This window comes from Euprymna scolopes, chromosome 8 (genome assembly GCF_053919585.1).
Source record: "Euprymna scolopes isolate OS-2025 chromosome 8, ASM5391958v1, whole genome shotgun sequence".
Classification (NCBI taxonomy): Eukaryota; Metazoa; Mollusca; class Cephalopoda; order Sepiida; family Sepiolidae; genus Euprymna; species Euprymna scolopes.
The window spans coordinates 101,346,549-101,373,236 of NC_136489.1; the positions used below are offsets into that span (position 1 = coordinate 101,346,549).

General features: G+C 34.7%; 1 protein-coding gene across 3 annotated transcripts in view; it reads left to right on the top strand.

The window, feature by feature from the left end:
- The window catches only part of LOC145283668 (hydroxylysine kinase-like), a 243,890-nt gene that overhangs the window by 215,639 nt on the left and 1,563 nt on the right, over positions 1–26,688 (top strand). For all 3 annotated transcript variants that reach the window (XM_080132680.1, XM_080132679.1, XM_080132678.1), the window contains exons 3-5: positions 12,905–13,012; positions 17,514–17,665; positions 21,394–21,568. In XM_080132680.1, the coding sequence (XP_079988806.1) occupies positions 12,905–13,012; positions 17,514–17,665; positions 21,394–21,568 (435 nt within the window). The remainder of the gene's footprint in view (positions 1–12,904; positions 13,013–17,513; positions 17,666–21,393; positions 21,569–26,688) is intronic.

Sequence of the window (26,688 nt, forward strand, 5' to 3'; positions counted from 1 at the left end):
AGGCGTTTTCTCTCTCTCTCTCTCTCTCTCTCTCTCTCTTTCTCTCTCTCTCTCTCTCTCTCTCTTTCCCAAAGACAGAGGGGAATATCTAACCAGAGAGAAGTTTAGAGACTTTTTAAAGATAAAATTATTTAAATGCAGAATTGTGTAATATATTCTGCTACAGAAAAAAAAGAAGTAACTATTAGTTTCGGCCAAAATAAATCAATTTAACATACTATCAGCACCACCACCACGGCAATCCATTTCCCTCGTCCTTTTTCTCTAGAAGCAGAGCATAGTATATGTTCTGATATTGCTTTTTTTTGTTTTTTACTGTCCTCGATCAGTGAAAGGAAATTCTTTTAAATCGATGTCATTGAGAGAGGGGCTACATTTTCCTCACATGAAAAAATATTAAATACTGACCTTGTTCTAAACGCTGTATTCAAGGGGTGGCAAGTAAATAAGCACCATTACGACGATAACTATGAAGACTAGACGTCACGATTCATTGAGCTACCTATTGTGCGTCAACAAAACACAAAGGTTAATTGTTACGCGTGGCAAGATTTTTTGCGTAGTCGAATTAGTGCTACGAGCTGCTGGGACAGACGGTTACGGTCAGAAGACAAAGAATTGGTTCAATGTAACGTAAGCATGTGGTTCCGAAATCGACCAACCTTAGCGAAAAGATTCGTAATGCTTCATACACACGCACGCACGCACACGTGCACACACACACACACTCCAACTAACTAAAAAAACTAACACAATCAGTTTTCGATTATCCTGGCGATGCTAGCCTCAAAGTAGTAAATGTCAACATTACAATTTTTTTGCTTTTTTGCTGATCATGAATTTTTAATAAAAATCATTCAGGCCTGAAACAGAAAACAAATATTGCTCACCCGTGATATATACTTGAAAATCGTGTCAATTAACGTAAACTTCAATTTTTTTTTCTCTCTCATGTAAAACCGACATAGATTGTGTGTCTGGTCGCTAACCATTTGTAAGTTACGAACTTTAAATTTAGTACGAAATATACCTGATCTATACAGAATGCCCTGGGTTATATTTGTCTTTTTACTCTTTCAAGAGAACCTTCGTTGTTCTCAATTATCTCTAGTGGCCGAGTTTTATTTCTTTTTAATATTTTTTGCTGTAGCTGTTGCTGCTATGCCTCCTCCTCTTTTGCTTCTCTAAAAACATAAATCAAACATAGTGTTATATTTTCACTAACCAATGGGTTTATAAAGTATTTATACTCGAGTGTCGTCGTCGTTGTCGTCGTCATCGTTTTGAATCCATCGTCTATTGCCTCAAAACCATGTGGATGCCAATGTTCAATTTTCAAAACGGTTTATTTAAAAAGAGAAGCAGTTACATAAAACTACCAGAATTTAGCCATCTAACGTATAACGTTACCCACGTTAGACCCAACACGTTATAGACTCAGTCGCAAAGAAACATAAGACAAATAATAACTCAACTCCTTTCTTTTTCTTTAACAAAGACATTTATTTCCAGGTACTTTCCCAAATAAAATGTGATTCTTGACCGTGTTCATCTTCTCTGACGCCTGTTCTCTCGAACATCATCCACGTCTCTCACGTGATCGTTCACGCGCTGTTAAAGTTGGCTACTTCTTTTTTTTTACTTTTAAGTGGTATATATATATATATATATATATATATATATATATATATATATATATATATATATATATATATATAGCCAGAGATGTCTCGTGATACGGGGTTCGAATCGTTCGACTGGTATAAATCGTGACACCCTGCACTGAAGATTCCCGAAAGGATGAAACACTAGTGTCTGTAGGTATTTAATTATTATAGTAGAAAATAATTATGACAGCCTCTTTAAGAAATTCGTTTCTTATCGTTGAGTACTTTCAGTTGAATTAAAGTCGGTCAATTTAGCTTTTATGCGTAGATCATCGTATAACGATTAGATCACTGTCTAACTGACGTAAATGAACATTTAAAAGTAAGATGTTTAAAATTCAACGTTATTTCAAGCGGTTAATGGTAGCCGAATGGATTAGGTCTCCGCTAATCGAGCCAGAGATGTCTCGTGATACGGGGTTCGAATCGTTCGACTGGTATTAATCGTGACATCCTGCACTGAAGATTCCCGAAAGGATGAAACACTAGTGTCTGTATGTATTTAATTATTATAGTAGAAAATAATTATATATATATGCAAAATAAAACCTTTATATATATATATATATATATATATATATATATATATATATATATATATATATATATATATATATATATATAACTACGAAAGGATGTATTTAATTACCTATACAGTTTTGCATAGTTAAAAACAAAATGGGCAGTGTTTAAGTAAAGAAAATGAAAAGTGAAAAATACTCCGAGCTGTCAAAAGTCTTCAGACGAAGATAATCGACGCTTGAGCTTTCAGTGCACAGATAGAAGAGAGATCAGGCGAGGAGACACCTTTTCTCGTTGCTTTCAGTGTTCTCTCTTCTGAGCAACGATGATTCACAAAGGAGCTAAAATAGTTCTTCAGCCAACGAATGAAATCAATGCGCTCTGCAAGCTGATTGGTCAGTGCGTAACCAAATCACCTAGCCGAGACATTTCTCTGTATGAGAAAATATCTTTATTTATGATTGTTACATACCGAACAATAGTCAGGCGCGTTCTTAACCAGCAAAGAGGATAATAATGGTCCTACCGGAAGTAACGTGATTTGCGTCCGATGCAACTGTCTTCGACCACTAAGCTTTCCATTAACTTGTCTTCTACTATTTTAAGATAGCTCATTATATTCCTACAATGTCTATTTTAAATTACCGTCATTAAAAATGGAATAGTCTACACTAAATTCAAATCTTATCGGATCTATAGTGTTCCTTGGGGGAAAAAGTACACCCAGTCATAAATAAAAGTATAGCAACTTGTATTCAATTATCTGTGCACAATAAATCGTTTACAATATATAAGGTGCAGCAGAGCACAGACTCGCATATGGTAGCAACGGCAATAGCCAACTGTATGCAAATGACCGAGCCGTGCGCGAGGTGTCACAGCAAGGAAGAAGGAAAAGAAAAGATTATAAAAGAAAAGAAAAACGTGGCCGATAGGGGCAAATAGAGACTTGTTACATACGTGGCTCAAGAGCGACATGAAAAAAAAACAGTGATAAACATGGACGGACAGGGACGGAGTATCAAGTGTTCAACACGTCAGAGTCTTGTTAAGCACATTAGAGTACGAGAAGTGTTTTGAACAAGAGACAAGGCGTTATTATGGAAAGTACCTGTAAATAAATGACTGTTGTTTCACAAATGAGTCGAATTCTTTCTTTATTTTTTTTTGTTTTGTTCCCCCCCCCCTTCCTTGCGACTGTCTGCATACAACATATGGGTTCCGAATCTTGGCACGTACGTTGCAAATAGTATTGTTCGAGCATAAAAAGCTGATTTATTTGATTTGTTTATTAATTGCAATATTTAAATAGCAAAATTAAAGTCTTTATACGCAGGGTGTTAATATGTGGGCCTTTTATCGCCTTATCTGACGCTGCATTTCATGAATGTCCGTCGATCGTCTCGTCTGTTTAACAAAGATGAATAAAACTTTTTTCATAAAGAAAGACGACACAAGGGGGCGTTGGCTGGGTGTTTTCTTCGATGGTTATATTTGGAAAGAATGGCCTTCAGAGAAAGCGAGTACTGTAATCTTATCTAGTTATTTACTTATTAAAATTAACTTTCTAATTAAATGAAATGAGTGACGCACACAGACAAATAGCAGTAACATTCATCTTAGATTACAGCTTTCTACGTTATTGGCAGTGATTTGTTCGCATGGCTTCCACCGAGAGGCTGATCTGAAAACCTTAGTTTTCTTTCTGCTCGAAAACGTGATGCCGTTCGTCATCGTTCAACTTTGCTTTGTCTACAACGTTTGACCTCTGTCCCTGGCTCAACTTTACGTCACCCGTCTTTCATTCAACCCTGTTTTACAGATTTGAGTTACCATGCACTCAGTGTGACCCTTGTCAAAATTCACACTAGCTAATTTAATTACTACTGATGTACGTTCCATAATATGTAACATTATGAGTCACCACTTAACAAAATCATAATGTCACTCGAAAATAAGAGTTAATGAGTTTGTCAGCTGGACGACGAGCAATATCACGAGAGGATTGAAAAATATGAACCGATTGGACAAAATTTGACTACCTAAGTGGTGGGTCCAGCAAATAGTTATTAGCATTGAACTTGAAGACCAGTGTATTGTAGTCTGTAGCAAAGCAGTCTCATGGTAATGGGTTCCACAGATGACAACTGGAAACAAACTCTGGTCGTAAAAACTATGTTTAAATTATATAGAGAAAGAAAAATTCTTTGCAGTGGTTGTAGAGAATTGAGTTCTCGCTATGAATGTGTTACAATGGAAACCAGAGATTTGAGTGGGGGGGGATAAATACAGCCGTTCCTCCATTTTCGATTCGACCGCTGATTTGACACTAAGTGGCTAGTTTCTCCTTCGTCGACTAGTTCTGTCAACGTGCTTTTGAAACAAGTTCGCTACAAATATTGATGTCTTCTTATATCCATGTGTAATAAAATGCTTGATCGCCGCTCGTAAGCAAATAATAGAAAAAAAAAAAAAACTACAAACCTCTGATTTTGTGCTACATGTAGGGCCAGGTTACCAGCAATAAAAATTTGCTGCTGCGTCTGATTTTATGCTGGTGGGTTTCGTGAATTAATGAGATTTTTCGTTAGCTCGTATGCAAATGAAATGCTTCCAGCTAGAATTTTTTTAATAAAAAAAGCCTGTTTTTCAGAGACAGGGTTGGATTTGGTGTCGTAAGTTTGGATACATGAGTATGACGACTTTAACCACAAAGAGTCTTAGTACAGAATAGTTAACCTAATTTTGAAAGTGCAGAATAGTTAACAAGTTATTATTTAACCGCATCAACTATTTAGAAAGTTTAACATGAATTCAAATTTTGGTATATTACTGTCAAACACAACTAAATCCTGTTATATTTTATGAGTAATTCTTTATATATATATATATATATATATATATATATATATATATATATATATATATATATATATATATATATATATATATATATATATATATATATATATATTGTTTATGTATACGGGCGAATATAAACTCGATAACACTTGTAATCTTATGTATATTTGCAACCTGATATTTCTGAAAGCGATATAAAAGACAACTTCAATCACAACATATTTTATCTGCAAATGCTTAAACATAAAATGTAGATAAAACGTCTTTTGTGAAATGGTTTTTTTGTGTCAGTTCAAATAAAAACGAGTTGCTTTTAAAAGTCTTTAATCTATAAATCTATTTGAAAATAAATGTTAGACAAAAACACGGAAAAACAGTAATGATATAGAAAGACCTCCTCATATATAGCACCAACTTGAGTTATATTGTAGTACAGTTAAAGGCAGAAACACTAAAAAGATAAATCTAACTGGTTGCAGGCACTCGGTAAATAACGCTGGTCCAATTTTTTAATAGCTCGTTCAATTTCTTTTCCATAACTGGTCCAATTTTTTCAGTAGCTTGTTCAATTGTTTTTTATAGCTGGTCCAACTTTTTCCATAGTTGGCCCAATTTTTTCAATAGCTGGTTCAATTTTTTCAATAGGTGGTTCAATTTTTCCATAGCTTGTTCAATTTTTTCCATAGCTTGTCTAATTTTTCAGTAGCTGGTTCAATTGTTTTTATAGCTTCTTCAAATTTTGCCATAGCTGGCCCAATTTTTTCAATAGCTGGTTCAATTTTTTCCATAGCTGGTTAAATTTTTTTAATAGGTGGTTCAATTTTTTCTATAACTGGTTTAATTTTTTTCCACAGCTTATTCAATTTTTTCCAAAGCTGGTCTAATTTTTTAAATAGCTGGTTCAATTTTTTCCATAACTGATTCAATTTTTTTCAATAGCTATTCAATTTTTCCAATAGTGGGTTCAATTTTTTTCAATAACTGATCAATTTTTTTTTTCAATAACTGATCAATTTTTTTTCAATAGCTGTTCAATGTTTTCGATAGCTGGTACAATTTTTTCGATAGCTGGTACAATTTTTTCGATAGCTGGTACAATTTTTTCGATAGCAGATTCACTTTTTCGGTAGCTGATTCAATTTTTCCAATAGTGGGTTCAATTTTTTCAATAGCTGATCCAATTTTTTCAATAGCTGATTCAATTTTTTTCAATAGCTGTTCAGTTTTTTCCATAGTTGGTTCAGTTTTTCCATATCTGGTTTCAATTTTTCAATAGCTGCTTCAGTTTTTTTCAATAGCAGCTTCAGTATTTTAAGGTTTTTTTCAATAGTTGGTTCAATTTTTTCAGTAACTTGTTCAGATATTTCCATAGTTGACTCAATTTTTTAAATAACTAGTTCGATTTTTTCATTAACGTTCAATCTTTTCAATAGCTGTCCAATTTTTTCTATAGCTTCTCCAACTTTTGCCATAGCTGCTCCAATTTTTTCAATTGCTGGTTAAATTTTTTCCATAGCTGGTTCAATGTTTTCCATAGCTGGTTCAATTTTTTTCCATAGCTGATTCAATTTTTTCCAAAGCTGGTCTAATTTTTTAAATAGCTGGTTCAATTTTTTCCATAACTGATTCAATTTTTTCAATAGCTATTCAATTTATTCAATAGCTATTCAATTTTCCAATAGTAGGTTCAATTTTTTTCAATAACTGTTCAATTTTATTTCAATAAATGTTCAATTTTTTCGATAGCTGGTACAATTTTTTCGATAGCAGATTCAATTTTTTGGTAGCTGATTCAATTTTTCCAATAGTGGGTTCAATTTTTTTCATAGCTGTTCAAGTTTTTCCATAGCTGTTCAATTTTTTCAATAGTTGATCCAATTTTTTTTTAATAGCTGATTCAATTTTTTCAATAGCTGTTCATTTTTTTCAATAGTTGGTTTAGTTTTTCCATATCTGGTTTCAATTTTTCAATAGCTGCTTGATTTTTTTTCAATAGCAGCTTCAGTTTTTTTTGTTTTTTTTTTTTTTTTTGTTTTTTTCAATAGTTGGTTCAATTTTTTCAGTAACTTGTTCAAATATTTCCATAGCTGATTCAATTTTTTAAATAACTGGTTCGATTTTTTCATTAACGTTCAATCTTTTCAATAGCTGTTCAATTTTTTTAATAGCTGGTTCAATTTTTTCAATAGCTGGTTCAATTTTTTCATTAACTGGTTCAATTTTTTCATTAACTGGTTCAATTTTTATATTAACTGGTTCAATTTATTTCATTAACTGGTTCAATTTTTTCAATAGCTGGTTCAATTTCTTTCATAAAGTAACATAACCACCGTCGACACTTACCGCTTCTTTTGCTGTATAGTTTATTCCGCTCTACGTGCAAACACTTTTGGCATTATTTCTGAATTTTTTAGTTAAAGATTGATAATTTAGATTATTTGGAATACTGTTCTCATCTTAAATATTATTCTTACAATGTTTCGGCTGATGCAGCTTCCTACCTTCTGCGGGTGTATCTTGTCGAACTTTGCATTCTGCACAGAATTTCGAACGAAATATTTATTTTATCCACGGGAGTAGCATATTCTCCTTTCCTCGGCCGTGACTGTGTAGAAGTCTTATGCAATTCGAAATTCTATTTTAGTAATGGACAAAGTACTAAGTAAAATTCAATTTTATGTGACACTATTCTGGAGGTTGAAGGTTCAATCCTCAGTGCGGCCCATACTAAGAATACAATTGCGATTAATTTAAGACTTCTACTCGTTTAAGCATACTACCTTCGTGTATTGAATAAAGGGTTCCATTCGACATTCCGGGGAGATTTCTTGGGACAAGATACACCTGAAGAAGGTCGGAGGTTAGATCAGCCAAAACGTTGTGAGAATAGTAATCAAGATTAGAGCAGTGGTGCAGTTCTTCGTCGCTTACGTCGAGGTGTGGATGGATTTTGTCAATTAAATATAACCTATCCTTTTTATGGATCATCGGGCTTATGTGTAAACTAGGGAGAGGGTCTTGTCCGGTCGTAAAATATTCTTAGATATATTTTAATTCATGCAGATTTCATATTTATTATTACAAAGTCCATTCTCTATTGGAAATTATATTGTACCTAGTATATAGTAGTGAGTTCAAAAGTTTTAAAAACATGACTTGGGTGCCATCAGCTAGAATCTAAACCAAAATATTTGACGCTCGAGAGATAGGTAAAAAAAAGATTTGATATTAAACGACTTGAAGAAATGAATTGAATTTGGCTATGCGCAGAAAAAAATAAAAATATGTCGGCAAGTTGATATGCACAGTTTGCATTTCAACTTACCGATATATGTCTGTATGCGATATCAATCTATCCAAACATAGATTTTTACTCGTTATAAACCATCCTTGGTGTATGAATACTATTTTCTGTTAATTTCGGTGTTATATGACCAATAGTTTAAGAGTTTATCGGTTAAATATTCACACACGCAGACACACGCGCGCGCGCGTGTACATCTACTGATTTATTTATATAGAAGAAGAAATTAAGCGGAAAAATAGTATCAAAAGAAATAATGACAAATTTTATCCATATACAATAAATTAATTTTTATTGAGAACCATTTAAAATGATGCAAAACAAAAAATAAAGTGTTGGAAATAAATAAGACTTCATAGAGTCTAAGAAACGATATAGGGGAAATTAAAGTTTTTTTGTTTTTTTCTATGAGGAGAAATTGGGTACATGTGTTTATTTCGGCTGGCGCCCCCTGCAGTTACGTATGTGTAAATTAAATATGCATGAAGATGCGTGTGCATATTAACGTGCCTGTTTTGCAAGTGAGAGAGTGTATGTATGAACTTGTGTTTATATGTGTTCGGTGAGCATCGTGTTCATGAGTGTTTTTCGTTGCGTGTTCGATTGTGGAAGAAAGACCGGTAAAGAGAGAAAAAAAGCTGTGTGCTTAAGATTTTATAGTGCGCGCGAAATTTTGAAACTGTTGATTGAGCTTTTGTCCCATCGAAGGTTGATACGTAAGAACAACATCCACTGCCTTATAACAAGAAAATTTGGGGGTTAAAGTTTATGTTCTTTCAAATGGGTGGATAAAACTTAATTCTCCTTTTAAGCTGATAGACAATCCACCGGTCATTTCTTGTATTTAAAAGATACATAAGTATCTCCCAAAACAGGACGTTTTTTTGGGGGGGGAGGGGGGTATAAAATTATGTATCAAAGAATTAGGTACTTATCCAGTTTATGTCCCATCTCCAGCAACTTCGTATCGGCATCTTCCGGCAGGTTACACAAACAGTCCGAAAATGCCTAAGTGAAGATTGTCAGACGATTAATTCAAAATGCAGTGTTTCCTCCTTTCTCCTTATTAGGAATGGCATTTTACTTAGAAAGCCATTCTTGACATATGGGAAGAGGGGGACTACACGTAGATATAGGGTCTTGAAAAGTATTTTGCTTTTTTTTTTTAATTTTTGTTTCAATGAATTTTATGCTTTCATTGAAACTTGTCATCTTCTGACAGCTGATTGGATAATCATTTCGGCATCTTCCGGCTGCTGGTGTAACCTGCCGGAAGACGTCTACTTGAATTTACCAAAGATTGGATCGTAAACTGAATAAGTATCATGAATTAACCTCGACAACGGCAGCTTACTACTACTACTACTACTACTACTACTACTTACTACTGTGATTGTATCAAACATTAAGAAGATTAATTTGGAAGAAACTGTATTAGATTTCTCGGAAAGCATATTTATAAAAGTTATATGCCCCGAATTTCAGTTACTTTGGAATATTTTTAAGCAATTTTAGAGAGCATAATATGGACATAAATTTCTATTTGAAAATTTCAATATTTCAGATTTGCTAAAATAATGCTATCTTCCATTTCGTTCCTCCGTATTATTAGTTCGTTTGACCGTTATGCAAATTATCTTCCAAACTTTCGTGCACGACACGAACTATTTTTTTGTCGCTTACTTCGATCCATTACATATAGCCTAATCCCCGCTACTATACAAATGAATAAACAAACAAGCTAGTAGTCATCTTATAATTGACGTGATGAGATTTGTAGTTTGTTATTTTATCTTTCTAAGACACACACACACACACACACACACACACACACACACATTAAAATTTATAAATTCATTTGCACGGGAATTACAGCATTCACCCACACCAAACCTATTGGGTCAAAAAGCAGAACGCTTGAGAAATGGCCGACGTAGCTGAAAGTACGTTCTTTTTTTTTTTTTTGTCAAAAATATGAATTTTTGGCCAATCAGGAATCGGTTTAAAAAAATTAATTTTGCAAGCTTCTTGGGGCCCCTAAAGAAATATTAAAGCCACGGAGAACTTCTCTCGTGAGAGAGAGGAGGATAACCGACACCAACAGCAATGCTCGCCGAGTGAAATTCAGTAGCTGAAATGATAGCTTTTCTCGAAACATTGCTTGACTCTCTCTCTTTCTCTCACTTTGCCACAACACATAGTCGGACTTCTTTCTCTCACGCTCTCAAGTCTTCACATCCTTTCCTTCTTTCATGCCGATTGCCACTCTGGCACACACTAAAAAGTAATTTCTTTTCTTTTAACGAAAATAAACAAAAGTTTATTTTACATTATTTGGTAGTGTATTTCTTTTTATTTATTTATTTCAGGGGATTTATAGAGTCCTAAACAATTGGTAAACCCCGACGTTCGTCTACAGATTAGATAAGAGTCAATATAGAAATCTTATTTCAACTAATCAGAAGTGCAGAAAATATATGCCTCCGTATATTTTAAAAATATATAAATGTTCGAATATTTCGCATCGTACACTGGTAGCCAACTAGTTAGATACTTAAGTAAGGTTCTACAAACATTTCTCGGAGTCTGTCTAGCTATCGACGTCCTACGGTAACACATTCAAGCTTTCCTGAACTCGGGCCAAGCCACTGCGTATGCACGAATGCTAATAAGCCCTTTCTGAGCCGCTAGGCTTGATTTTAGAATACGCACAAGATCATAGCTTACCCGTTTATCACCAATGACCGTATATTTGGTCATTATTCCAAATTCGTTGTCTTATGGTGTGTCTACTGAATGTCTAGGTTACTAATAGGTGGCGTGGTCTCTGGCTTTGGTAGGGCTATTTTAGACGACAGTAACGACTTTAGGTATTGTCAAGAACTAAAACAGTTAATTAATCCAGCCGGCTGAAGAAATCTGGGGAAATCTGGTGAAACCAGAATATGCTGACCAAGTCATTATTTTTATAGGCTTGGTTAATTTGGTATAGGGTTAATACTTTATGTATGTAAAATGAGTTTCAAGAAATGAAACTATGTTCAGTTAACACGTTCCTGTGAAAACTAACTTGCTTTTGGAAGTGAAGAGAAAAAATAAACAGGATAGTTTCGAGTATTTGCTTCTTAGTTCGTCCAACTTCGGTGATCTAACTAAAACCAGTGTCAAACTGATTATATATATATATATATATATATATATATATATATATATATATATATATATATATATATAGCGTCAATCACTTTATTGCAGATTAGTAAACTATCAATATTTCACTAAACATACGTCTGAAAAAAAATGAAAATTATATCATCAAATGACTGCTTCAATGTTAGTTATTTCCCAAAATTTTATTCAAATACATGCGATATTCACGAAGTTATGACATTTTATTCAAGTAATTTGTACTGTCCATCACTTTATTGCAGTCTTTTAAAATGCCAAAAAGGGGCGATTAACGGTTATCGAAAAGGAAAGGATTGTTGCTGGACTAGAAGAGGGATTGTTCATCAAAAACTTAGCTATGGAGCTGGAAAGGGGTCCAAGGACTTTAGCTTCGTTCGTGAACAACTCCAACCAAATCAAGAAAGGATAAGGGCACCAGGAGAAACCTTTCACATCGTGATATTCTAAAAATTCGTAGGGAAGTCAACCGAAACCCAAACAGCACCAGTGCTTCCATTTATGCAATCGCTCCAAGATCCAGGCAGGCCCGATGTAATGTGTTGAATGAGATGGCAAGAGACATAAAAAATATTCCAAGGCCTCCATTGAGCAAACAACAAAGGGAAAAACGAATGACTTGGGCACAGAATTACATGAAAATGGATTTCTAACATGTCCTATTTACAGATGAGACCCGTGCTACTCTTGACGGTCCGGATGGATGGGCCAAGGTGTAGAACTCGAACGGAACTCCAACCCCTTACAGAGTTCATCGCCAACAAGAAGGTGGGGACATCATGTTTTGGGCGGGAATCATTCGGGATAAGTTGGTTGGACCATTCCGAGTTTTAGGGGGTGTAAAACTTACCAGCAATGCGTACACGGCCTTTTTGGATAAACATTTGTCACCATGGCATAATGACCTACGATTGTCACGTCGCCGTCAGATGATTTTCATGCATGCACCATCCCATTCTACTAGGGCGACTGCAATTTTCCTTGAATCTATAGGCTTCTTTGGAGAAACCATTATGAGCTGGTCATCGTATTCTTCAGATCTTAGCCCCATTGAACGATTCTAGTCAATATTGAAAAGAGGTGTTTATGAAGGAGAGCAATTTACTTCAAAGGATGCCCTGTGGAGGAAAGTAGTTGATGTCGCCAGAACCACAACTCCTTTTCAAATCAAACAAGTTTCGTGGTTTAATTTTAAATTCTGAAAAAACAACATATAGAGGCATATATTCGATTTAAGAATTTATTGCTTGACACACACACACACACACACACACACACACACACACACACGCACACACACACACACATATATATATATATATATTCTATTTTTTTTATCTCTCGTGTATATTATTTATTTCAGATTCTTTATACGCAATGATGGATTTCATTCGAGAAAAAGGAGTCCCAACACCGAAACGGATTCCTAATATTGACGGGGAATTCTTATCAAAACAAAAAATCTACACAGGTAAGAATCTATTCTATCAAGATTATTAAGAGCAACTGGTTTGACCAATTTGTTCATGAATTGATATATATATATATATATATATATATATATATATATATATATATATATATATTATGAAAATTGGCAGAGGGAAAAAGGATAGTACCTATCCTTGTGGAACGAAGTAAATATTATAGAAGAACGTGCAGAGTAAGACGACTCAGTAACACAGCACATATGTTAAGCAACGATCACCTACTAAGCAAACCTAGTATAGAATTTAATACAATGCATGAACCGTTAATCTAAATAATCTTCCTTAGTTAGTCTGTACGTTACGGTTTGCAAAAGGCCAGATACAATTTTTGAAAGCCAAACTGTGTTGAAAAGGGGCAAATTCGCGAGATTTTACTTTTTAAAGGCCAATCTGATAATCCGATAGCGAATTATTTAGAATTTCTAACCAGTCATTGCTGACTGAATGACTTGCGTATTAAATAAAGCATCTCTGGTCGGAGTCATCTGGAATCCTGCTCCGTGGACACCCAGCTTCTGTTTTCTTTCTTTTTTACATCAGGTAGCTGTAGGGTTTACGATTTATTTACGACGAATTAAGGCACGGCAAAGGCGCGCAAATATCTCCTGCTGGTTCTCTATTCGTGTGATATGTAGGCATGTTATTCAAGCAACCTGTGATTCTTATGCCAAGAACAACAAAATGCAATTGATTATAATTTAAGCGTTTTTTTTTTAGTTTACAATCTTTGTAAAAAATAAAATTTGAGAATCAGCAGGAGCAATTTGTCGTGCCTTTTCGTGCCTTAATTTAGGAACCCAATGTAAATAAATAGTAAAACTGGGTAACTGTAATAATGGAAGCAATTTTAAACGACTCAGCAACAATTTACGCCATTATTTACATCTGGCGTTAATTTGTTGTTTTCTTGGGGAATGGGTCGACATTTTACAGCAATGTGCACCTACATGCGTTATAATTTCCCTACCTATACTAGTAGGGAGGGAGGGGGGCTTCAAAAAAGACGTTTTTTTACGTTGACGTCGTAAACCCAAAAGAAAGCAAAATTAATCTCACTTCTCTTCCATGTACTTCATTTCATGATGTCATATCCTGTAACGATTACAAATATAATATATCTTCTTTTAAATGATATTAAAAACTAAATTATATTAAACTCGCATTATTATTTTTTATGACCTTCCTCGTAAATTGTTTATTTGCAACAGTTGCAGTTTGTGAATATTAAATTATTCAGAGCAGACTCGCCCGGGATGTAATAAAAATTAAATGAGTTGTAGGTCCAGACTTATCAGGGATTTATCTTTCTTGGGTCACAACTAAGTTATCTCCCTCGAAAGTTTACTAGTCAACGATAGAATGCAATCTTTTATCTTCAGAAGCAAAAAAATATCTCTAAATTCCGCTTATGTGTAAATTTGAAGACCAAATATGTTCTTTCTTAGCTTAGCCTTTTATATTAGGTTGGTGCAAAAATAATGTCGTTTTTTACGTTCTTCATGTCAAAAAGCGACATTATATATTACGTCCGTGGTTTCCACCCCTTCATGTATCATGTTTAGTGTATCCTTATGTTTGTCCTTGAAAAACTGTCTCTATGAAAAAATATATATGCAAATCCAACTGTTTCTTAATTTTTGTGTCTACCGCCATGTTTTATCCACAATAAAACAACATGCACAATAGTGAGCACCGGTTCGGAAAGAAGCCCAAACACGTGGTCGCTACAAAAAAAAAACGTAGAAATTGAATATTAAATATTGTAATTCTTCAAAGTGATTTTATCATGGTAAATTTTCAAGAATGTATATAAAGATTCTGAGAATACAAAACTATATTCAGAAATTTGCTGACAACTAGTTTTGTCATTTTCGAACAGCTATTAATCTAGCTCTAAGTATTCATGTTAAAACATATAACTTTCATTACAATATTTGATATAAATCTATTAGTAGGGAGACCCGACGTTGCCCGGGATTGAATGAGAATCGACGAATCTCATATTTTATTGTCGTTGAAACTGATAAAATCGCTCATTTTTCAATCAAACTGCTCTAGTTGGAGACCCTCCGCGGTGCACCGAGAGGAAGCTTAACATGTCTCCCTGCAGTGACTTAGTCCAGTAGTTTACATTGCACTATAGATAACCTACTATTGATTTTATAAAAAGCATTTTATTTAATGGCTTGAATTAAAATTTAAAATACAAAATTCAAGTATCATAGTTCAATTGTGCTCTAAACAGAAACACCCATTTGGAACTCGCCACTATGATATCAAAGAACCAACTATTGATTTTATATGCCGGCCTTTTCTACTTGCGCAGTGATAATGGCTTGAATTAAAGTTTAAAATGCAAAAGTCAAGTGTCAATGGTTCAGTTGTGCTCTAAACAAACATTCATTTCGAATTCGCCCATATAATATCCAAGAACCTGCTGTTGATTTGATATTTGACCCTTTCTGCTTGTATGGTAATAACAATTCTCAAATGCACTTGTGATGTTAGGCTGTATAAGGTGTTAACTTTAGTGAAAACAGCCTGTTCTTTCTTTCATCGGATTTTTTCCATTATCAATACTTACTGAAGACATTCCGATAGAAAACCTATCTAAGAACACTGCCAAACGCATAAAGTATATTTGTGTGAAATTTCAAAATATCGAACCAGTCGTTTAGTAGTCTTTAAGGAATGAACCTACACACCCATACAGACAAAGTTACTTTTATATAATAGTAAAGATTGTAATTATAAAATATATAATATATGATATAAATGACTGCAAAAATTCCCCTCTGGACCAAAGTATCGTAGGTTTGTAACAACAGAGCCATTATCTTATCTAGTTTTCGAACACCATTATAGAGACATTCAATCGTTCACCCCTTCACTGTAGAGATCCCAAGGTGTAAGAAAGCCTTCTACTCCAATAGTTTCTTCCCCAGAACTGCTAGACTTTGGAACTCGCTTCCGGGATTCTGCTTTCCCACCTGTACTGACATGTAGAAGTTCAAATGTAATGTGAACAGACATCTTGCTACTCATCTCCCTTCATAATACCCCTGCAACTTATGTCCCCGATAGTAGCCCCTTACTTCAAAGTGGCACTGTGCCTTGTTTGGGGTGAAAATTGAATTTTAAAAAAAATAATAAAATGCTAAATTGCATCCGACGAGCAACACCATCACAATTGCAACATCTTTAGAGGAAGGAGTTCCTATTTTTTCTCTAAATATTTAGTCCTAACACTGCTATCAGTTGTCACTGGAACTAATTCTACATTTTCCACAGATAGTGGGATTAAACCGATCGTAACTGGTCCATTGATGCATAGACATAGCATAACTTTTCCGATTGCATATTTATGAATAATAACAACTCCCTCACCAAATTCCGGCCATTCTGATTGGCTCTAATAATTCTCATATTTCGGAATCCAATTCTACGAACTGTTACTAAAAATACACTATAGCGTCTTTAACAGACATATTACTTCATACACTGTCAAGTTCGTTACATGCTGAGGTCATTACTGTCTTGCATGTGTGTTTTGCACTTCACAATTTGCTAGGCGTTTACTATAAACATTATCCACAAGTATTAAAAACATAAACAAAAAGTTAGTCGCTAATGGTTCTTATTATCGTCCGTGCATGCGTTTGTTTGTGCGTGTGTTTTAAAAAAGAACACTTTCTTTTTAAATTAATTGCAAAAAATAAGTGTATATAAATATTACAGAATGTAATTGTTTTAAATGAACAAAAAACATGTGTCGCTAATGGTTCTTATTATAGTATTTGCATGCGTGTGTTTGTGTGCGTGTTTTCATAAAGAAACTTATGCTGTTAAAACAATTGCAAAAAAATATTAAGTGTATATAAATATTACAGAATGCAGCTTTTCGCGAAATAAATAAATATACACTAGGTAAATTTACGGTACATTTTTATTTTTTATTGTATTTTTATTTAAACAAACTGAGCCACAGCAACGCGGTTACAGCTAGTATATGATATAAATACAATGTAATTTTTAAGCCTAATAGTTTCTATTTAAATTATCCTCCTTGAAGATTAATGAACATATTTAAAGAAAGGTTTCGGTAATTTATCCTTTATTCATTAAATTAACTTTATTATTTAGTGTATTAATACTATATATAGTAAAATAGGAGAATAAAAATGCACATGAATAGCACCAGACATTAATTTATTGTAAACTGTTTACAAAAAATAGTTATGCAAATTAAACATACAAATAATCGTGTTTCGGCGTTAGTTCTCTACAATGCACACGACATTAAAAAACTACATTGTGATTTAAATAATAGTGCGCCATTCTTTTTTTATGGCAATGTAGATGTGGTAAATAAGTAACTTTTGCATTTGTACATTTCGAAGATGATATTAATGTTGCACAAAGTATACAAGGGAATAACTTTTAATTTGTCAGATTTCTTTTCCTTATTGGTTTTAATTTCAGATTTGGATGATCCAAGCTGCACCGAATTCTGTGAATATGTGGTAGTGTTGCAGACATTTATTCCCGGTTTAACTTTGAATAAAGTTCCACTCACGCAACCGTTCATGTATAAATGTGGGAAATTTGTTGGTTTTATCGACAAATCACTCGAAGTAAGTATTTTTCCCCCCTTTTTTTACGGAGGTGGGTAGGCAAAAAAGACAAAGGCAAGAACTGATATTCTTAAAATGTGTCTATATGAATTTACATCCCTTACCCCATCTTCAAGTTATCTCCCTTGGATTATTTTGGTATCTATGAAATTGAACTCTTCAATTTCGAAAAACAGTAAAAAAATAAACTCGCACGTGCGTAGTGCAAGATTGAAATCGAGACTTGTTTTCTTTCTGTCAGTAGGTTTCCAGTTAGTTCCATATTATTACTTAGTTTTGGTTTTTACATGTCTTATCGTTCCGGGCAACTAGCTATTTCAGCATGGCACTTTTCTATTAGTGGTAGCATTCTGACGCAAAATATTTCTAAAAAATCACGAAAGTAAGTTTTATTTGCTTTACATAACCCACACATTCTCTATAATGTGTTTACCTTGGCAATTCGTTTATTTCGATTATGTATATATACTTTTAACATGGACGTTTACGTTAGTAATTATGTCTGTAATTTTCATTCCACTTATGTACAATGTTTTATACTTTTCTTATGCTGCCTTTAACAAAAATTATATGTGATAAATAAATGTAGATATATGTTTTGCATAATAAGAACAGTTTTTTGAACTGAGCGTGTGCGTCATTAGCAACTATTCGTTAATTTTACATGGGAAATATCCAATATTTTATTTTTATATCACGAGGAAAGTTATTTAGATTTCAAACAAGGAACTGTTTACTTCATTCTCATAAAAATGTTGTTGCTTTTTTTATTACAGCAATGGTTTATTGCTACTTGACATCGATCGACCACGGCAAATTATTACTCTTTGTCCACATTTATCAAGGAGACAGTTTTACACAGCCAGTGTTCTTTTTCAAGTGCCTCTCATAATATTCGAACAGACAGTGTAACGTTATAAATGTTTAGGTCCAAACTTTGCTTGGTTAGGAGCAAAGTGCATTATCATTTCTGATTTTTCAAATCAGACAAGTGTATGAAAAACGAATGCTTGACTTGGATCTACTCAATAAAGAGGAAACGAAGCCGTTGCAGACAAAGTAGAGTGAAAAAAAAGGTTACATTATTTAATGAATTTGAATTCACATTTTTCTTTAATTGAAATAAAAAAAAATTAAACAACTTTCTATTTATTACCTTTAATGATACAGTTATTGGTTTATTACCAATTCAAAAATAAGCAGAAGACGAAGTATTACTTTTAACAGATTTATTTAACAGCTTACAAAGCACAATTGTAAGGTAAAAGGTGCTGGGTTCGTGATGATTAACCTCTGATGTTTGTTTAACTCTCCAAACTGTAATGGCAGATCTCCTTTTCTCGAATGGCGATAATTCTCCTTTCTTTAGTCCAAGGAGAAATAACAATTAACTTTAGGTTGTACCTAACACAATTCTAAAAATTATTGGCCTTTTCACTTGGAACAAGGTGTAGTATCTGTTCTGATGATGCACTTCATTTTTCTTAACTTAGTGAAGAAGCAGTTTTTATTTTTGCTCCAATCCAGAGTGGCCCTCTATGATCAGCTGGATTACAAAACAACCTTATGTTAACTCTGTCCTCGTGAAGGAGCAAGTAAGTCGAGGCCACAATTGGACATTATATAAAGATTCTTAACATAAAAAAACGTTGCAGGAATATTGTTTTATGGAAATCGCTCCAAACAAGGCGTGAAGATACTTGACAAAAGATGATTATCGCAAATACAATAATCATCTTTTCAGTTTTGTTAATTCATTAAACCAAGTTACTTCATACCTCCCCCCTAAAATAAAATGGCTGTCAATGTCAACGACAAATTTCGATGGGTTACAGAAAGCTTATGAATTCACCGATCTTTCTACACTGATGTTTTTTTGCTTGCCGTTCCCATCCTTCTTTTATCTCCGTATTGTCCAGTATCTTAGTAAAGTTTCCATGCTTGAATACAAGCCGTTTTACTTAAATCATTTGCTCATCTTAAAAAAGCAAACGCTTTGTCTGTGAAACAACTACGGGTTTGGATCTAGTAACCAAGTTAACATCTACATTTTCCTAAAGCGAATTACGCGTTAAACAATGCTTTGCTGTTACACTGAGTAAAGCAATTAGGCGAGCCATACGAGCATCCGTTGTAGCAATTAATTTGCATGATACTTATAGGGTCTTAAATTATTTTTCCCCACAAATCTGAAATACTTATATTAATTTACTGCTAAAAAATATAAATAATTTTATAGTTTTATTATATTTTTTTATTTTAATGAGAATAAAAATTTCACCATCGATTTTAAATATATTTTTGTCAATGCACAATATGCATAATATATACATATTTTTCGAAATAGAAATTGACCAGAGTTCGTAATTATGAGGGTTAGAGTTTACGTTTCTGAATTTTTGAGATGGGGATTGGTTATTCGTATTATTTAGATTCTTCGGACTACTGTTCTCATGTTGAGTGTCATTTTCCGTACAAAATTCTGTCCAAATTCCCGAGTTCGACAGAAACATTCCTGAGTTCGAAAAGATACACCTGAAGAAGGTCGGAGATTACATCGACCGAAATGTTGTGAAAACGACACTCAAGATGAGAACAGTAGTCTGAAGAATCCAAATAATACGACGGTAAGAGTTTATCACATTTATTTATTAAAATAGTTACTTGCTAGATAGACATGCCAATGGTTGACTTACTTACGCAACTCGTAAGTCCGCCCAGATGCTTTGAAATTACACATTTGCATTCTGCGAATATTATAGAATTGCATTAGCAAGGAAACCATTGCCATCTCTATTATACCCACTATGTGACTATTTTCATAATTATATATATCTTTCATATAAAGGATATTTTATTTATCAATGTAAAGGTAATAATAACATAGTGTGCGCTAGAGTACCAACTGTATACTTACCTTCAAAAAGTTGATTTTTAAGAGTATTCGGGTCTGTATTTCGTATTGTTTTCACTAGTCGCCATGTTTGTTCTTGTGTGCGTGTGTATTCAATTTTTGGCGTAAAATGGGTGATCGATCTACTAGAACATTGTATTAGAAACTGAGCACCTCCTACAAATTTTTTTATATTAAATTTTTTTTATATAATTTGGTAGATCAGTGTCCATTTGATAATAATCCGCTGAAAAAGATTAAAAACAGGACGAAAATCAAACATATATGGGGTGGGGGGTACCGTTGGTACATGTGAACCATTAATTTTTTTTTACCACCCCCACAAAAAAAAAAAAAAAAAAAAAAAAAAAAACATCATTTCAAAATTCTTCATTTAACTCATTTGCCCTTTTTGTTTATAGATCAATGGGAATTCTTTTTAATTATACCTTTCTGTGAGTAAAAGTCAAACCTTTACAGAGGGTGTAATTAAACTGAATTTTCATTGATTCGTGAAGTAAAAAGGGTAAATCCGTAATATGTGTGCACCTTGATCATGAACTGTCTTCAATAACTTCAAAATCTGTTCTTTGGTATCACTTTTCTGATTTTTTTTTTTTTTTTAGATAAGAATTGATAATTCGTATTAGATTATTCATACTTGTTCTCGTGTGTTATTCTCCCAACGTTTTCAAAGGTCAGAGGTTACATCGACTGAAACGTGAAAATAATATTCAAGATGAGAACAGCAGTCTGAATAATCCGAGTAATACGATCTTTTCTTTGATTACCATTCTATTCTTGAGTAAAAAGTTGCATTTTTTTTTTTCTTCAGGATTTTTACCATCCTTACTACGAGACTTACGAAACCATCTGGAGTTTGGAAGCTATACCAAAATTGGTGGATTTCTGCTATGCCATTGAAGACAGGGAGAAACGCTGTGTTGTTGACGAAGTTATTGATGCTTATAAGAGGGATGTTTTACCATCATTCCCAGAATTCACCAAAGGTTTTTCTTTTTTGTTGTTTGGTTTTTATTTTTGTTATTGGTTTCTTAACATATTAAATGTTTAACTTGTATTCTCACAAAAGTTATCTTTATGTTCTCTTTCCAAGCATTTCAGTCCGGCGTTGCCCGGGTGTTTGGAGGTTGGAGGTGTATGCTAAGCAAAAAAAAAAAAAAGAAAACGGTCAATTTTTTAAATTTGACCCCTATTATGACCCCTTTGCATTTGTTGTTTGGGGCTCAAATCAAATTATTAAGTTAGATCCATGTCCAAGGAACCTATATCTAAAGTTTCAAGTGTTTAGACCCAAAATTGACGGAGGAGTTTAGTAGAGTTCTCAAAGTCAAATCGTTGAACTTTGACGCCTTAACAGCCAAATTTCTGGCCGAAAACAGATTACAAAGATTTTTCCAAATCTCAGTACTCTGTATATCAAATTTCGAGTCTGTAAACTAAAAACTGACAGTTATTGCGTAGGAAAATGTACACAGACACACACACACACACACACACACAGACACGTTCATGTTTATATATATAATAGATAATAGATATGATACAATGTTTTCAATTCTCCGGCGTAGAAACGTTAATCTCTATATGATATTTGTTTCTTGCCAGATGTTATTTTGTGAAGACTGCATTTTTTTTTTAGATACTAGCGAGATGGGGTGTAAAATACGCTTAAATATGATATTTTAATTTGTCCAGATTTCATACATATTAATATGGAGTAGTGATTTCAAAAATTAAAAAAAAAAACGTATTTAGGTGCCATCAGCTAGAATTGAAACAGAGACTATAGTATTCAAAGCTGGTGACGTTACTACTATACCAACGTGATACGCATGTAAACCAATTGAAAATTAAAAATAAACCAAGGTAAATGTACAAAATGTTTAAAGATTTTTTCAATTTTGACACCTTAAACTTATTTTAACCGGTTAAAGACCCATAAAAGAATGGTCCATAAAATATCCAATCATTTCAGGCCCCTAGCACCGCTTTGCGACTTTTAGTTTCGGAGGAGATAGAGTTTGAAAATATGGAGACAAACAGACAGACCGACCGACATATAGCTGTTTATATATTAGATGTCTATACAAATCAGTTCTTTTAATTTGCTTTGGTTGCTTTTGTTTTAAAGCATATCAAGCCTTTTCAGGTTATTTAATACCATGTCCGGTCATTTCTGTAAAAGTTTTTATGCTTCAATTTCTTCATATCTTCAAATATTTATTCATGCTGTTTGGTTCGGTCGTTTTGTTTTACGGCATATCAGCCCTTTCCAGGTTATTTAATGGCAGAACAAGTCATTTTCGTAACAGTTTTGTCATTTGTAATTATTATCGCCTGTAGTAAACATTGAACTATCAACCCCCAGAAGACTGTCATTTAGAACTGATTGCTAATAAACGCTTTTAACTTTTATGCCACGGATCCAGAAGGTCGGAGGTTATATCAGCAAAAATGCTGTGCAAAATAACAACCAAGATAAGAATGGTAGTCTGGCTAATACAAATTATCAATCTTTATCTGAAAATTTCCGAACGATTATACTTGTCTGCTTAGTTCCATTTGAAGCAGTACAGCATTTATATGTTAATTTGACTAGCCGTGAAACTATCTCTATATAAGACTAGCAGAGATACTCGACGTTACCCGGGATTGAATGATGATCAACGAATGTTTCACACTCTCATAATTTTGTAATGTTATAGAAGGCGTTCTCATTCCGTTCTTCCTCAATTCCAAGTGCCAAACAAATAAAAGAAATACTTTGAACTCACTTTTTTTTCTTTTTTTTTTTTTTTTTTTTTTGGAGAGACACTTTTATTTCCTGTCTGTGTTTCCCATTATACATAACAATTTTGACAGAGCTGTCACCGGCTAGCGGCTAAATGATTGCCGTCTGCTCTCTTTCTCCTGCTGTTCATGCTGTCACATCTTTCTCACTCCACTCTCTCTGTCTTATTGCTGCTGCTATCTCTGCATGACGCCACTAGTCCTGCTGCCTCCTACTGCTCCTCTCTCTATTTCACTGCAGCGACTGCTGTCTGCGTGACGTCGCTGCACATTATGGTACACTTTTATTGTTATTGAAATTGGTGAAATCGCCATTTTTTTTTCAATCAAATCAATTGATTGCTTGTGGCATGACCGCCTCAGGGAGCGATACTGCTCCCCATTGGAGAGATTGAGACCCCCTAAACACTGAGTAAGGCCGGGTAATTATGCTGATATTGTCTGTTAAACATTATTGGATGCCCGGACAACGCCCGGTAACCTATCTGAAAGGATGAGTTTATTGTGTTTTTGTAAAGCAGACATATAATTTTATTGTTTGAGAAAAAATGACAAGATATTATTTGAAAAGTTAGAACAAAATATGATTTCATTCTTGGCCTGGCGAACCCCGGCCCGGGGATGTTTGGCTTTCTGAGTATGAGAGCTCAAAATGTCAACCTTTCAGGGCGTGTGAATGAATTTGAGTTTTAATCCTAGATTCGCAAGCCTATGAATGTTTGCACACACGCAAGGATTCGGGACTTTCCCGGATAACGTGTTGAGTTCTGATTGGTCTGGGGAACAGCTTACCCTACCCCATCACGTTCCAATATAAGCAAATGCCCGGGCCAGAGGAGAGGAGATTGGAGCTAAATCCCGAGGCAAGAACAGTCACCCAAGAGAATGTCCCCTCCCCCTTTCTGTCACGGTCGCCATCGTGGAGAACGAAGAATAAGATTTCAGACTGTTTTCTGGTGTAATCGAACTGAACAATTGTATGTATGTAAAACACCTGTAATTGCGTGAATTAACTTTTAGTAGAATAGAAACCTCTGTGTTTGTTTTCTTTTGATCTGCATGAGAAGCTAATTGATTTTCAGTGGACGCCGGCATCGGGAGCTGACGACAACGCCTGCAACGTGGAAGAATCTTGTAAAGAACTCCTGGAGAGGACGATCACAGCCATTGCAGTTTCGACAGGGTCAGGGGCCACATCTGCTGACCTGCGGCAGGAGTACTTACAGCTTGCTCTAGTTAAAGATCCATCATGGTGGACCGGAAGGAAGCTTCACGTGTCTCCTTGCAGTGACTTAGTTCACAATACATTGCAGTCTACATTGCACTGTAGAGAACCTTACTGTTGATTTTACAAAATTATTTTTTATATACGAGAACAGCTTGAATTAAAGTTTAAAATGCAAAATTCAAGTATCATGTTTCAATAGTACTTTAAACAGAGACATTCACTTCGAACATGCCTCGGGGAGGGGGGTAGTAAAGTGGGCTGTATTTAGTTTTAGTTTTATACAAAGAGGGGCTGGAAGCTCTGCATGAAAATTCAGATAACTCTGATTTTTGTGGAATTTTAATAATAAGTATTAGACATCGATTAATAAATATTTCCTAAATTTAAGTTTCTTTAAAATATTTTAATGGGTCATTTTTGCGGATAACAATATAGGGACAACCTCTGATTTGAAAATTTAAATAAAATAAATTAAATAAAATAAATTAAATGAAATTTAATGCAAATTTTGAATATTTGCATTAAATTTTATCAACAGACATGAAGGAAGCACAAGATTCCCTGATTTTCGATTTCTTCTTAAGACCACTTAAGCTGAAGCATTACATTTTAGACATTTTCGAGAATTAAAAACATGTAATAGATTTTAATCAAAACTGAAATAAGGATTCTAGAGATAAGGTTTGATATTATTATATTTTGAGTTTAATCTTCGTAAGGGAACATAAAAGTTATGAAGAACCGTTTTGTTTTGGTAAAGGAATTTTAACTATCTTAGTCTGTAATGAAGCCGGGCGACACCGGATAACCTTGCTTCCTAGGTTGAGGGTGAGTGGGATGGAGCTGGGCGAGAGGTCTCAGTCCCATCTCGTGAGAAACCAACGAATTGTCATCGGTTGACAAGTAAATTATTGGAGTTCAAAAAGGGCCAGACTAAAGATAAGCCAGATGTCGGGTTGGCGAGGAAAACGCAAGGAGGTCTGGGAAGGGTCAACGAGTAAAGTCGACAGTCCGAGTGTAATGATAACATGATTCACTTAAATCAACAAGTTGGAGGTGATAATAGAGAAAGAACGAACCCGAAAACAATTAAATTAGTCATTCTAATTTTAAGGGAACAAATTGGTTAATTGCCTAGAGAGATAACTAATTCTCGGAATTGAATCGAGAGGGGGTCGGTTGGGAAGGAGAGAGAAAGAGAGAGAGAAAGAATTATGATTACCCGTCGAATAGAGAGATTGGGTCGACTACAGAAGGAAGGGGAGGATGACGTTTAATAAAACTACGGCGGAGATAGAAAAAGAGGAGAATCGGACTGTCGATCAGAGGAGTTGGGAAGCCACGCATGCCGCCAGCCTCTTCTAATTGAGACGAAGAGAACTAACAAGACCGCCGACCGAGTTTTTGTTTAAATACACTGTGGGGGTTGCATTCCAAGCCTGACGAAAGTATAAGGGACGAGCCGAGCCTTAATGTATATCGAATTACTAAATGAACAGCCTAAACTATCCTCATCGTTGTTGATTGTTTCCATTTATACTTGTGAAGACTGCCTTCGATTTCAGTATAACCAAACTTGACTTTCCAGCCATCGCAGACAGAGAGAGAGACGGCCACCGACGAGAAGGCGATCACGACAGAAATTACCAAGAATTCCCGATTGGGCGTTACAACACTAGACGGCCAGATACCAACGTCCAATTCGGAGAGACTCAGCAGAGAGAGAGGGAGAGAGACGGATGCTTGTGCGGGGTCCGAGGCTCGAAGGAGCGAAAATATAGCCAACCGTCCTTAGGGTTAGTGTGCGTCGTTTTCCACCGTGCGCGCGCGACCCCTGCAAGGGAGAAAGGGTTATAAGTCCCCCCCTCACCAATCTTTCACGAGAAACACCCGTCTGGCTGAAACTACTGTCAATAATTTTCCCCACTCTCTATCTGTGCCTAAATCCAAACGTAGATTCCATGAGCAAAGCTTCTTTCTTAGAACTGCACGCCAGTGGAACTCTCTGCCGCTTGCTTGTTTCCCACCTGACTACAACTTGGACGTCTTCAAGTCCAACATAAACAAACTCCTGACAAACCGCCGCCT